This window comes from Diadema antillarum, unplaced genomic scaffold (genome assembly GCF_040938485.1).
Source record: "Diadema antillarum isolate AM-2024a unplaced genomic scaffold, OU_Dant_1.0 scf00000049, whole genome shotgun sequence".
Classification (NCBI taxonomy): domain Eukaryota; kingdom Metazoa; phylum Echinodermata; class Echinoidea; order Diadematoida; family Diadematidae; genus Diadema; species Diadema antillarum.
Window position 1 is genome coordinate 2,106,463 of NW_027270938.1, and position 13,984 is coordinate 2,120,446.

Sequence of the window (13,984 nt, forward strand, 5' to 3'; positions counted from 1 at the left end):
TTAATTTGTAAAACTTAAAAAAAAAACATGTTTTTTTTTGTTACGGACATACATGGCCCAATGGGCTGAAATTAACAATTGGTACAGAGTAATTACACAGGTAAAATTGATTGTCACTGACAAATGTTTGTTCACTTATCTAAACTCTTCATACACAAAACCAAGAGTGATAATTTCACATTTACTGAAGGAAAATATGATGAAAACAATTAGAATAGCCTTTTGGAGATCAAAATGCACCTAACATTTTCTCTTGTTTGAAAAGGATTTTGTGATGTATGCCAGGTTCACTTTTTGGCCAACCTTGCAGCCAGGTTCGCTTTTTGGCGAACCTAGCAGCCAGGTTCGCTTTTTGGCGAACCTTGCAGCCAGGTTCGCTTTTTGGCGAACCTTGCAGCCAGGTTCGCTTTTTGGCGAACCTTGCAGCCAGGTTCGCTTTTTGGCGAACCTTGCAGCCAGGTTCGCTTTTTGGCGAACCTGGCGGCCAGGTTCGCTTTTTGGCGAACCTTGCAGCCAGGTTCGCTTTTTGGCGAACCTGGCGGCCAGGTTCGCTTTTTGGCGAACCTGGCAGCCAGGTTCGCTTTTTGGCGAACCTTGCAGCCAGGTTCGCCTTTTGGCGAACCTAGCGGCCAGGTTCGCTTTTTGGCGAACCTTGCAGCCAGGTTCGCTTTTTGGCGAACCTGGCGGCCAGGTTTGCTTTTTGGCGAACCTGGTGGCCAGGTTCGCTTTTTGGCGAACCTTGCAGCCAGGTTCGCTTTTTGGCGAACCTGGCGGCCAGGTTTGCTTTTTGGCGAACCTTGCAGCCAGGTTCGCTTTTTGGCGAACCTTGCAGCCAGGTTCGCTTTTTGGCGAACCTGGCGGCCAGGTTTGCTTTTTGGCGAACCTGGTGGCCAGGTTCGCTTTTTGGCGAACCTTGCAGCCAGGTTCGCTTTTTGGCGAACCTGGCGGCCAGGTTTGCTTTTTGGCGAACCTTGCAGCCAGGTTCGCTTTTTGGCGAACCTGGCGGCCAGGTTTGCTTTTTGGCAAACCTGGTGGCCAGGTTCGCTTTTTGGCGAACCTGGCGGCCAGGTTCGCTTTTTGGCGAACCTGGGAGCATAATTTTCAGTGGAAAATGCCATTTTTTGCACATTGATGGATCAATTTTTAACAAATTTTTCCCAAAATCGAGTGCTTTTTTGTAGACTGTTTCGGAAAGTCTCTTTTTATTTTGGACTGGGTTATTGTTGTTACACTATTGCGTTCGATGAGACATAATCATATTCTGTTTCTTGTGGTCAGATCAACTTTACAGACATCAATAGCACATCTAGTTTACCTCTGAAAAGTAGGCATTTTCATAATCTCTCAGTGTATACTTGTGCCTTGATTGAAGGAGATTTAAAAAAAAAAATCATTGAAGAGATGTATTGGGAGAATTTAAATAATAATCATTATTTATTGATATCTTCCAGCCATACTTCCCACTTAACGCTTTATTTCCTCTCTGTGTCACCCCAGGTCAACTCACTGCTGCCTGCCAGGGTCTTCATCCAGGTGGTGTCCGGTCTCCTAGGCAACCGTCTCCCAACCATACGCAGGAAAGCCATGGAGCTCCTCAACAACAAACTCGTCCAGCACAAGGAGGGCTTCCAGGACGAAGAGGTTGGTTTTCCATCAGAAGAAGAAGAAAAAAACAAATCATCTCTGTTTCTAAGTTATATTTCTTTCATCGACCATATTCTGAATTATGGGATTTCTATGTGTGTGTGGTCACTTGATGGTCTTTTTATACCCCTGCCAAACGAAGTTTGAAGGGGGTATATAGGAATCAGCGGACGGTCGGTCGGGCGGTCGGTCGGGCGGTCGGGCGGTCGGGCGGTTGGGCGGTCGGTCGGGCGGTCGGTCCGTTGCAAATCTTGCATCGCGAACTACTTCCTCAGTTTTCAACCGATTCCCATAAAACTTGGCACAGATGTGTGCCTTTGGTTGTAGATGTGCAAGACGTATTTTTTGACAGTACCCAAAAGTACGTTGCCATGGTAACGGCATATTATGGGCAAAAATGGGTACAAATCTTGCGTCGCGAACTCCTCCCACAGTTTTTGATCAATTTTTATGAAATTAGGTACAGATGTTCATCTGAATATGTTAATGTGCAAGACACATATTTCCGCAGTGGCAAAAAGTGCGTTGCCATGGTAACGGCATGTTATTGGTAAAATATAGGGCAAAATGCTTCATGGCAAAACTGCTTCATCAGTGTTCTTCCAATTCTCATGGAATTCATATTGAATGTTTGTCTTGGAATATAGGTCAGCATGACACATTTCTTGACAGTGACAAAAAGTATGTTGCCATGGTAACAGCTCACATATTATGAGCCAAAATGATGGAAAATTTTGTGTTGCAAACTACTTCCTCAGTTTTTGCCCAATTTCCATGAAACTGGGTACAGATGTGTGCCTTTGGTTGTAGATGTGCAAGACGCATTTTTCGACAGTACCTGAAAGTACGTTGCCATGGTAACGGCATATTAATGGCAGAAGATCAAGGAAAGATCTTGCGGATTTAACTACTTCCTCAGTTTTTTGACCAAAGCTTATGAAATGTTGTTTTGACCAAAGCTTATGGGTACAGCGACATTTCTAGTTTTTTGAGGAGTTGCATATATGATCCTGTATGTTTCATATAGCTGAAGAAAATGGAAAAGTTTGCAAGTTTTGTACAAGAAATTCAGGGAAGACAGAGGTGAAAGTCATATTTACATGTACTGACATCACTAATCAGGTAGGGTAATTTATTTCAAGTATCTGCTTTCATTTATGAAAACCTTCCTTTTTTATGTTTTGTTCTCATATTCATCATAATAATTATTGTGTTGAAATGTAGTAAAGTATGCTGAACTAGATAAAATTGGAATTTGGGCCGTGATAAAGCAGACCTGGAGACACCTGGTGAGCAAAGCAAATTATCATTATTCTTGTTTCGGATGTATCCACTAAGTTGTCGGCCATCTGGTAGTCACATGTTGGTGAATCAAAGCATACTGTCAATCATAGAATTTCCTAATTTTGTACTCTTTCTCCCAACGAACCAGATTAAGATGCTGCTGGGAATGGTGGACACTTTGGTGTCCATCGTATCATCGCGGGAGAGCACAGACTCTGCAGACGAGCTGGACATCAATCGCCAGACCGCCCTCTTCAGTCTCAAGCTGCTGTGCAAGCTCTTCGGCAGCGACCACCGCAGAGAGTTCACCAGCGTCTTGGAGGTCGCCCTCTCCGTGGTTTCTGAGACCAACAACAAGAGTCAAGTATGTAATACACTTCCTTAAGTTTTTGTTCAGTGAAATCGGCAGTAAAAGTTATTTGTGATAAAAAAATGTGTATTCATCCTTCGTTCTTGATGGAAAATATGTATTCATCTTTCATTCTCCTATGTGTACTAGTTCTTGCCTTCTCTCTTTCTCTCCATATATTTCTTCGGCTGCAGTCATACTGACAGCCCATTGAATTAGGTATGACCCGACTTTAACTTTGTCCAAGAGTGAAACCAAAGATGATTTTCTACTGAGTTTGCTTAATCAACAGTTTGTTTTCATGATCAAGGGGGTAGGATATAATGAAATGTTGTATTCAATTTCAAGCTACATTCTCTTTCTGCACCATTCAGAACAGGCAAAAGTCATACAGTGAGAAACTACAATATGCACTATGGTCTTCCATTACAATCCTGTTTTAATGTATGAAGATTAATTATTGAAAAGTATTACACCATAATACAAGGGCGCAGAACCTATAAAATCTTAATATAATGATTTTGACAGTACTATTATAATGTAACATTTGGATACTGTCACATCACCGGCTACTCTGTATGTATGTTGCTTGCATTTGTTCATGTTTGTTTTCAGTATTACAGTGTTATTTGTCTATGAACATTGTTTTCAAGACAATAGATATAATTACTGTGCTGTGAATTGCTACATGTAAATGGCAGCATTGAAATTGATGTTTTTAGGATTTTTCTTTTTTTTGAAGATCCATGAAATCCAATGTACACAACATACGGATGTGTACGTACAACAGGTATAGATCGGATTGAAATCCTTATGTTACGTTGTAGTATTCAGAATGTCTTTGTCTACTAATCTTCTGAGTTTCAACATTCTTTTCAATCTTTGACATCAGGTTTTGGCCAGTGGCCTGCTGTGTGTGGCAGAGACTGTCGGTACCCTGGCCGCCCACGCCATCCCTTACCTCAGCCGCTTCATGCCCCTTCTCCTGGAATCGCTCTCCAGCAAGACACACATTGTCAGGTAGGACTGAGTTTTTGTAAGGGGGTACGGGGTCACCTAGTCATTTCCATGCCAACTGCCATGATGGAACTAGAGAAATACAGGCACCAGCACTCTTCTTATAGTGTTTCTGGTGTCAAGTAATTCTGTGCATGCTTCTCAAATGCCTTGGGCCAATGTATTTACAAAGAGACAAGGAACCACAGCTGCTATGACAAGCCGCTATGATTACGCAGAAGGCATCCAGAAAACCTCAACACCTCTTCGCATCTGGGTAATGGGATCTTTATGAGTTTCCAGGATTTGGGAATTATTTTCACCCATTGAGATGCATGTAATGTGCAAGTATCTCCCTGATTGCTCCCTGAAATTTTCCTGATTTTGATTTGGTGAATGTTGGCAGCCCTGATGTAAAATAACAACTTGAATGTATTTGTAATTTCTCTGTTCAACACCTCAGCAATCCTTCAATCGGCAAGGAGTACTCCAGTTGCTTCACTGTATAGCAGTGATTGCAAATTACTGAAACTTGGCAGTATTTGCAGATCTCTGTTTAGCCTCCAAGATATATGATGCAGTGCGCCATGTTTTAGATGGAGTATTGTGTACACTGTGCACACATACAAATGTACCAAACATAATCTACCAATAAGCATCATTACATATGCCCAAGCGTTAATGAAGCAGTTTGTTCAACGTGTCTGCTAAAGGGAGAACTGATGGGAATTTTTCTCTGCCTTTCCCCGACAGCTCTGACCTCCACCTGCTGAGTACAGTGACAGCGGTCCAGAAGACCCTGGAGACTCTGCCTCACTTCCTCAGTCCTTACCTTGGACAGCTCCTGGAACAGGTGAGCCGGAACTCTCTCAAACTCCCCCACAATAATTAGTTGTATCAGTGTTCTGTAAAAGCTGTTATTTTCATGTACAGATACTCTTGCAGTCACGACTAGACTGAGAGAAAACATACAGGGTAATGTACGCCCTTATTCACAGTGCACTAATCCACTTGGCTCTGCACACCAGTGTATGTACCACGCATATGTATCCGGCCAGGTATGAATATGGTTTCACCCCAGCTCGGAAGGTGCCAAATGCTGCGAAATCAGCATGTTTATATTTTCGTGTCACAATTGGAATGTGATCAGGATCAGGTGGTGATATTTACGTGTAGTGTTAGATTTGTGTCCCAGCAGTGATCCACAATATTTGCAAAAATTGAACCTTTGCAAAAGAACAGCTTGTACAGTATTTCCTAGACTTTCTAAATCCCCTGATTTTGCACGAGGCTCCCTGAAGACTTAAATATCCTATTATTCCTGATTAGATGATATGACATTGATTTGCTCTTTGAACCTCCATTAGAATTTGATGTGTACATGTTGGTAGCCATGTTATGTACAAGTCTTGATTTGATGTTTTCCGTAACTCTGTCTGCTGTGTGTATAACATGAGACTAAATTATATTTCCACACACCAACATGCCCTTACCAACATACCAACCAGTAAACACCATCCTATTTAGACCCGGGCGATGACAGACCTTCTAGATTTTTGAGTCTAGAGACTCTTCATGACAACCATGTGCTTTTTCTCTGCTTGCTAGGTGTGTCGGCTGTCAGCTGCCAGACAGGAGGAGGAGAAGGCTCAGCTGACTCTCCGCCTCAAGGCATGTCGCCACCAGCTGGCCACCGCCCTGCCCTCCAGGGTCCTCATCCCAGCTGTGGTGGGGTGCTACAAGACAGTGGTGGACACCAACAAGGTAAGAGCCAGGGACCTTCCCTTAAAAAAAAAAAAATAGTAATAATTAAAAAAAATGAATGAATAAATGAATGAATGGAATGAATCAATCATTTGTTCATTCGTTCGTCGTTCATTCATTTGTTCGTTCATTCATTCATTCATTCATTCATTCATCTATCCATCCATCCATCCATCCATCCATCCATCCATCCATCCATCCATCAATCCAAGGAAGATTCTATTACAGTTTGGACTTAATAGTGCTTAAACTTTCCAAAGTGTTACTTGTGTAAAAGTGTTGTTGGCAGAATGCAATGTGGTATTGGAGATTAGACTCGTGACTTTCAAATGGAGGTCTGGAGTTCACATCCTATCATGTGCTCACGCTCTTGAACAAGATGTTTCTGCCCACAAAGCTCCTCTCTACCCAGGTGTATAAAGGGACACATGGCAATGTCCAGGTAATGATAATGATTGCAAGGTCGTCAGGAAGAACTGTGCTAAAACTGAAGAGGTTGCCCTGGGTAAATAATGCCGTATTGTGATATAATAAACATAAAGTAATTTGAATTTTTAATCCAATTGAGTGTCACATCACTGACTCCCTCACTATGAGAGTGCAGCATAGTTTGTATGTCAAATCAATGTTTGTCTTCCACTGTCTCTACTGTGTGTACACCAAGTAGAAAGGCATATTCTCCCTCCTTCAGTCATTACATGTATGAATTCCTGAAGTTACAAACCCGGACATTTTCCAAAGCAGGGAAGGAAGGTGGCACATGAATAAGACCTCTGAGCTTTTTTTGTTTGTTTGTTTGTTTGTTTTTACTTACATTTCAGCGTTTTCATATGTACTTCATTGTAGAGTAAAAGATGCCATCAGAATGAAATTGTCCCATTGTTTACAACTGCAATGTAAAAGGTCATGCACGGATGGTGCAAAATATATGACCTAAGGTTATGGTAACACACTTCTAGTTGACACAAGAGGAAAAAAAATCAATGGATTGTTTGTTTGTTTGTTTGTTTGTTTGTTGGTAGAAGTCAAATGGTAATGTTTGTAATTATTCGGATTTCTTCGTGTCCCTCTAGGCCAGCATCGGCCCTCTGATGTCCATTCTGGGAGAACATCTCGGTCACCTGTCCAAAGAGGACCTCCTGGCTCATCACCATGCCATGGTCAACCTCTTCCTGACCGCACTGGACTACCGGTCCAGCCACCCAGAGGTGAGCTTCATGAGAGATGTGACCCTTTGTTTGCAGAGCTGATCACTTTACATATGAATAGAAAAATCAGACTTTGATGAGGACTCTGCATAAACAGGCTTTCTAAATCCACCACCAAGTTTGTTCCAATGGAGAATACACAAATATAATTGCTTACCAAGAAAATAAGCAAATACTTTCTTTCTCTCCAAAAATTATGTTATTGAAGAGGTTCACATTGAATTTGTTATAAAAAAGTTTGTTTGTTTTTTGTTGTTATTGTTCTGTGCATTAACTGAATAAGCATCATTGTGTGAAAAGTGTTTATGTCCACTGAGCTTGAGTGCTTTTTTTCAGGAGCTCTTAGGATGCCATGTTTAAATGTTCTTCTGGCATTTTAGTGGCTGTATCTGTCTTTCAGAGAGTTGTCTGAGATTGCCAAAGCCTCAATCAACTTGTCATGCAGAATTACTTTCTGTCTTTAAGTGAGTATTTCTTCACCTTTGAGATTCTTGTCGGTAAAAAAAAAAAAAATTAGCAGTCTCTCTGACATTGAGTCAGTCATTGTTGATTTCTTGCTTCCTTCCTAGGATTCCTTGGACGAGGTGGCGGACATCGAGGGTCACGTGATCGCGGCCCTGCTGGACATGGTCCTCAGACTCTCCGAGGCGACGTTCAGACCAATGTACCTCAAAGTAAGGTTCCGTAGTGTGCCGAGAGAGATGATGGGAGAGTCTGTGGGATAGCACTCTCTTGTCTCTTTTCGTGCAGACCTTATTACAAGTAGAGTAAAGGAGATGAAGAGTGATCGTCTTTGAGAAGAGGAGGAGAAGAATATTCTTATTCTGCATTTTAGCTATGTAATAAAAATGATGGCAGGATTAGTAACTGTTCTCAAATAAAACATGTAGACTAATTTACCTCAGAGTAAGGTCTCGTGAAGTGCCAAGCGTCTCAAAGTTTGTGGGATGATGCTCTCTCTATCTCTCCCCACACAGACCAGTCTCGATTATTAGTCCGTCAAAGAAGAAGATAAAGAAATTGTACATGATATGTTTGTGATACCATGTGAAAATTTTAGTTTTCAGAATCATTGTAATGATTTGCAGAATAAAAGGTGCTTATTTCTTTGTGAAATTTCCCTGCACTTCATCTCTTTTCTTTGTTTCAATCAGAGTGTATGCCTATAGATGCTGGAAGGCATGTACAATTTCATTTCTGAGGTCACAAAATAATGCAAACTTGGTAGCAACTTACCCGCAGAAAGTTCACTTGTTTGTATAAGTAACTGATTCTGATGTTGATGGACAGCAGGAGATTACACTGTGGATCGCATAGGATGCAGAAAATCAAAGATCAGACTTCACAGCTTTCCCCAGTTAACCCACTGGAGATGAGTCCCAAGAATGCTCAGGCAGGTGTCTGGAAAATGCATGTTATAGCAAAATCACCTTGTCCTCAACAAGTTAATCTATTGTGTCATTCGTGCCCCTCACCACACCCCTGATTCTCGTCTCCACAGCTCTACGAGTGGGCCAGCCGCAGCCACACCCCACACCGCCTGCTGACCTTCTACCGCCTGTCGGACAGCATCGCTGACCGCCTCAAGAGTCTCTTCTCGCTCTTCGCCGGTCATGTGATCTCAAACATGGCTCAGTTGTTGGACGCCAACAACGTGGCAAAGGAGGGTAGGTCCAGCCTAGTTACAATGCATGCAAGCACTGCACCCGTTCAGAGTATAGAGAAAGTTTTGTTTTGTTTTTTTAATTTTAATCATTACAAGGGGAAATGCAGTAACTAAGCAACATGTTCATGGAATTTGAATTTTTTCATGTAATCCTTTAGCAATTCATCAAGTTTCTTGATGTATACTGAATGATGTGAAGAGGTATCATGGACCATGTGTCAAGTATTAATCTGTAGCCCTTTTGTGATTTTACATATTTGTATGTCATTATTTCGACAACAGAAGGTATCTATTCATCAACTTGACAAAGCATATGAGAGGACATGAATATGAATGTCATTTGAAGAAATTTTATTTTCAGGTATCTCTTTAAAAGCAATGTTTCACTGGTGTTTACAGAGAATAACTCCATAACACTAAGGGAAATTTGCTTTCACCATTTTCTTCAGCCTATTCAAGGCCAAGTTCACACAACTAGGAAAATCTCTTTTGGAATCTCTCATCGATGAAGACTTCAGTAGTGTCTTTTGAGTTTGATTTGATTTGCTTGTCTGCCATTGACAGTGATGATCCATGGCACATCATTAAAAGTTCAGTTATGGGAGAAGTGTGGAGCATCTCAACTAGTTTATTGCCTCTTTCAATTTGTTGACGGGATGTTAATTCTGCTATAGTACAAATGTTCTGTGAGCCGAAGCATCAAACCCCTCTGTGCATTTGTGAATCCTTACCTCTGTCAGACAAACCATCCTTCGAGGAATCTGAAGCCAGTGCTACCGGGAAGGCATCCCTGTTGCTAGGATACATCCTGGACTGTCTCCACAAGTGTTTCCTCTATGACAAGGGAGACTTTGTGACCAAGGAGAGATCTGAGAGGCTGATGCAGCCCTTGGTAGACCAGGTATTTCTTTTTCATTCATCAAGCCTAGAAGTGACGAACTAGCCATTTCCTAAGAAGAAAAAGCATTATGATTTTTGAAGAAATTAAGCAACAATATTTTGCAGCTTTCTTTCCAGGTTAGGATCAACCTTGATGTCCTTCCATTATGTAAGAAATTACTGTAAAGCAAGATATTTTCGCGGCAGGAAATTTTCGCGAATGGGGGCCAACGGTCTTTTTCTTGGCATGAAATTTTTGCCAATTGCCACCGGCGTTTAATGCATGTGTAGTGTAGATAAAAACTTTAGCATACATTTCGATTTTGTGAATCCTGGCTCTCATGAAATTTGTGGAATGAATGCACACCAATATGTGTGGTTTTACCATCTCTGTGTATTTTACTCACAGAAAAATTATAATTGATCAGTGTACTTTGTCTCTTTTGACTAGCAAGTGAATTTTTATTTGTAGATGTATTGTGATGATACATTTATCATAGAATGAGATACAAATTTTGCTCTGTGGGATAAAGATGTTGTGTACTATGAATTAAGTGGACCATTGCCATTGTCATTGGGTTCACCAAAAGGCCATGCTTTTCATTCATACATTGATATATGTACATAATATGTGTATAGGTGTGTTTGTAGTAAATTTTAGCGATATATTTGTGTGTGCATATGAAATTAAATGCCTCACTGCATTGTCTTGTTTGATTTTTTTAATCCATTCTTTCATCCATTTGTTCATCTGTGCTGTCAGTTGTTAACTTCAATCTGCCCATCTGTGTCTACTTTCCCATTTAGATTGATAACACACTAGGAGGTGATGACTCCTACCAGGACCGCATCACTGGGCACCTGACCCCCTGCCTGGTGCACTTCATGGTTGCCGCTAGAGACCCCTCCACCTGGCAGCCACTCAACTACCAGGTCCTACTCAAGACGAGGAGCTCTTCTCCCAAGGTGAGTCTGGAAGAGGAGGAATTTTTTGTGTAGGGTGGTCATTGCCAAGTTATTAACCCTCTATGAGAAACTTATGCAGCTGTTAACTTGCTTTTTGTGCCTTGCTCATGCCAGGAAGTTGTAAGAGTCGTGTTTACTCTCAACAATCTACAGTCAAACTTGCTCAAGTCGACCTCGCATTAGTTGAATAATCGCCCAAGTCAGAGGTCTTTTCAAGTTCACTTCTCTTTATATCCTATTGATATTAATCCCTCATAAGCTGAATTTTCTCCAAGTCGAAGCAATTTCTTCAGTCCAAATAGATTCGACTTAGGGGACGTTGACTGTACTAATCTTCCCCTCTTCAAAGGACTTTCTGACATTTTATTTTTCCTTTTCAGCTGAAAAAAAGGATGGAAATATAGGTTCAGTAAAATTAAGTTTTTTGCATGTTTTTCATACAGCCTTATCTGATGCAATTGCCTGGAGATCCGGTGATACTACAGATCAAAAAAGGCATTTCCAGTTTGTTGTTTATTTATCATTATTATTGTTTTGTTTTGTTTTTCATTTTTTGTTTGTTTTTGTGTGTTTTTTTTTTTTGGGGGGGGGAGGTTGACAGGTTAAATTGTGAATATACTAGTAAACCAACTTGTTGCAGATTTGTGTGTACGTACACTGTACATTGTAAATTTGTTTGTAGAGGGAAAGATCGAAGGAGGCTCAGTGAAATGTTACCTAAAAAATTGAAGTGGCATATCCATGAGCAGAAAAGTTGCTAGTGCCGAATGCATCACAAAAGGATCGATTCTTTCTCTGTGTCCTCTCTGTGCACAGGTGCGCTATGCAGCCCTGACAGTCCTCCAGTCCCTCCACCGGCAGCTGGGAGAGGACTACCTCTCGTTGCTTCCGGAAACCATCCCGTTCCTTGCTGAACTCATGGAAGGTAAACTGAGAGATATACCTCTTTAGTTTTATTGGGGTATGAAACCCAAGTCATCATCGTCATCATCATTGATATCATTGTTGTCATCCATACTATCATCAATGTTATATTCCAAATGTTCTGTGATAGCCACCTGTTCGCCAATGGTTTTGACTCTTTCCTTTGTGTGCATTATTTGTGACCAAGCACAATGTATGATTGCATGAGTTATTTTCTGAAGTAAAATAGCATTCATTTGAAAATTAATGGGAGATGTGACAACAATTGTGGCATGAAATATTAGTTGAAGACTCCCTAAGAGGAAGGGAATTCTTGCTCATCACAATCCTAGCCTCTCTGTAAGCCCCTCACTCCTTAATGAAGATCATCTGTTTCTGTATTCTCTTGCTTGTCAGATGAATCGGAGGAGGTGGAGCATCATTGCCAGGACGTTGTGGCAGAGCTGGAGAAGACGCTGGGAGAACCGCTTCAGAAGTACTTCTAAGATGGAGGATGATTCTCCCCATCGGTATCAGTCAACCAATCAACTCACTGCATCCTCTTTGCACACATCTTTTTTTTTCTTTCTTTCTTTTTGACAAGTTGCCCTGTATTTATTTATTTATGTATTTATCTATGTATTTATTTATTTATTTATTTATTTATTTATTTATTTATTCATTTATTCATTCATTTATTTATTTATTTATTTATTTATTCATTCATTTATTTATTTATTTATTTATTTATTTATTTATTTATTTATTTATTTATTTATTTATTTATTTATTTATTTATTTATTTATTTATTTATTTATTTGTTTATTTATTTATTTATTTATTTATTTATTTATTTATTTATTTATTCCATTTCTGTTTTAGAAAGCATCAAAATGTCAAATTTGGAGAACCAGGGCAATGTTTATGCGAGATGCCTTTGCTCTAGAAACCTGAAAAGCATTCAAAAGGCTTTCTTGACAAAATAATTCAGCTAAAAGGATGCTTTGTGTGGTGATGCTAGAACTGGAAGGGTGATGGCTGATCAGGAGATTTAGGGAGTTGTGTTGTGTCGAAGTGTCTTATGGAGATCATTTTGTTGTTGTTGTTTTTTCAGTGTCATGATGCTGACTTGAATTATTGTCAGTTTTCCACCCAGAGCCCTGATTAAAAAGAAATACAAATGCAAGGGTGTTTCTTCTACGGTGACCACTTTCCTCAGTGAAATGAGGTTGACAACAGAGTTTTTGACATACAATCCAGTCAACCTCAGCAAGAGAAAGAACAAGTAGTTTCATACGAGATTTTACTCTATCTACTGCGCCTTTTGCACGTACCTTTCTACTCTGGTGATATTTGCACTTCTGTATTTACCAGTCTCATGCAAAGATTTGCATTGGAGTAGCTATCTGCTGGCAATGATTTCAGTCATACTTTCGAATCAATAAAGTTCTGTTTTTGATATATTCTTATTTTATACAGTGACTGATCATAATAATCTCCAAAAGTAATAACAGTAATTTAGAAGTGTTTAGAGTATCAGCAGCACTTTGTGCATTCCAAATTTGATACTTGTACTTATTACACAAATCTTTTAATAGTCTTCAGTGTGCCATAAATTCATCGATAGCAGGTTTTTTATGGAACTTTGAACTTTGAATGAAATTCCAGAGGCAGGTATCATGATTAGATTAATTGAATAAATCTACTTTGCATATGAAAGACTGTTCAACATTGACCTCTAATTGATTCTGTAAGAGTGAATGTGTGATCATGAGTGTGGGAAGATGACTGAGTTAGTGACAGTTTTGATAGTGGCTTGATAAGTAAAATGACCTATTTGTGATTGAGACAAACACCATTATCCAAACGTGTGACAGAAATCTCCCGTAGAAAATTGGACAGTGAAGTACTTGTATACATATTCCAAATGATGAAAACTTTCATCGGTTGGGGAAGATCATATGATGGGACGGTGAGGCTTCTACCAACCTTTAGTAATTTTGTTGCTGAGCTTTCCTCCACTGCTGTGGCCTCCCTCAGGCCAAGTCTCACACTGTTTCTCTTGGACTTTCTGCTTGTTTGGTGATAAAGTGTATCCAGAATCCCAATTGAGTGTGGACTTGATTCTCTTAATCCAGATGAGCTCTTTTACTTTTCTTGGCCCTTTTACTTTTCTTGGCTAAAAATTCCTTTCAAAGGCTAGTATTGTGGCATTATTCCACCCAATATTGTGCCCTGTGTTGAAGGCGTGTTCAGCTAAAGCTGAGTGGGATGGGTTTTTTTTAATCAAAGGGCTCTTTTTTGTTTTTTCAGTTTGTCACGTA

At 40.2% G+C, this 13,984-nt stretch overlaps 1 protein-coding gene across 1 annotated transcript in view; it reads left to right on the forward strand.

Moving 5' to 3' along the window:
- LOC139715523 (HEAT repeat-containing protein 1-like) overlaps positions 1-12,165 on the forward strand; it is a 60,124-nt gene extending 47,959 nt beyond the window's left edge. The window contains exons 33-44 of the mRNA XM_071627089.1: positions 1,498-1,641; positions 3,077-3,292; positions 4,170-4,297; positions 5,027-5,126; positions 5,882-6,037; positions 7,111-7,245; positions 7,815-7,919; positions 8,747-8,912; positions 9,652-9,812; positions 10,598-10,756; positions 11,573-11,681; positions 12,077-12,165. Coding sequence (XP_071483190.1) covers positions 1,498-1,641; positions 3,077-3,292; positions 4,170-4,297; positions 5,027-5,126; positions 5,882-6,037; positions 7,111-7,245; positions 7,815-7,919; positions 8,747-8,912; positions 9,652-9,812; positions 10,598-10,756; positions 11,573-11,681; positions 12,077-12,165 — 1,668 coding nt within the window. The remainder of the gene's footprint in view (positions 1-1,497; positions 1,642-3,076; positions 3,293-4,169; positions 4,298-5,026; positions 5,127-5,881; positions 6,038-7,110; positions 7,246-7,814; positions 7,920-8,746; positions 8,913-9,651; positions 9,813-10,597; positions 10,757-11,572; positions 11,682-12,076) is intronic.
- The last annotated feature ends 1,819 nt before the right edge of the window (positions 12,166-13,984 follow it).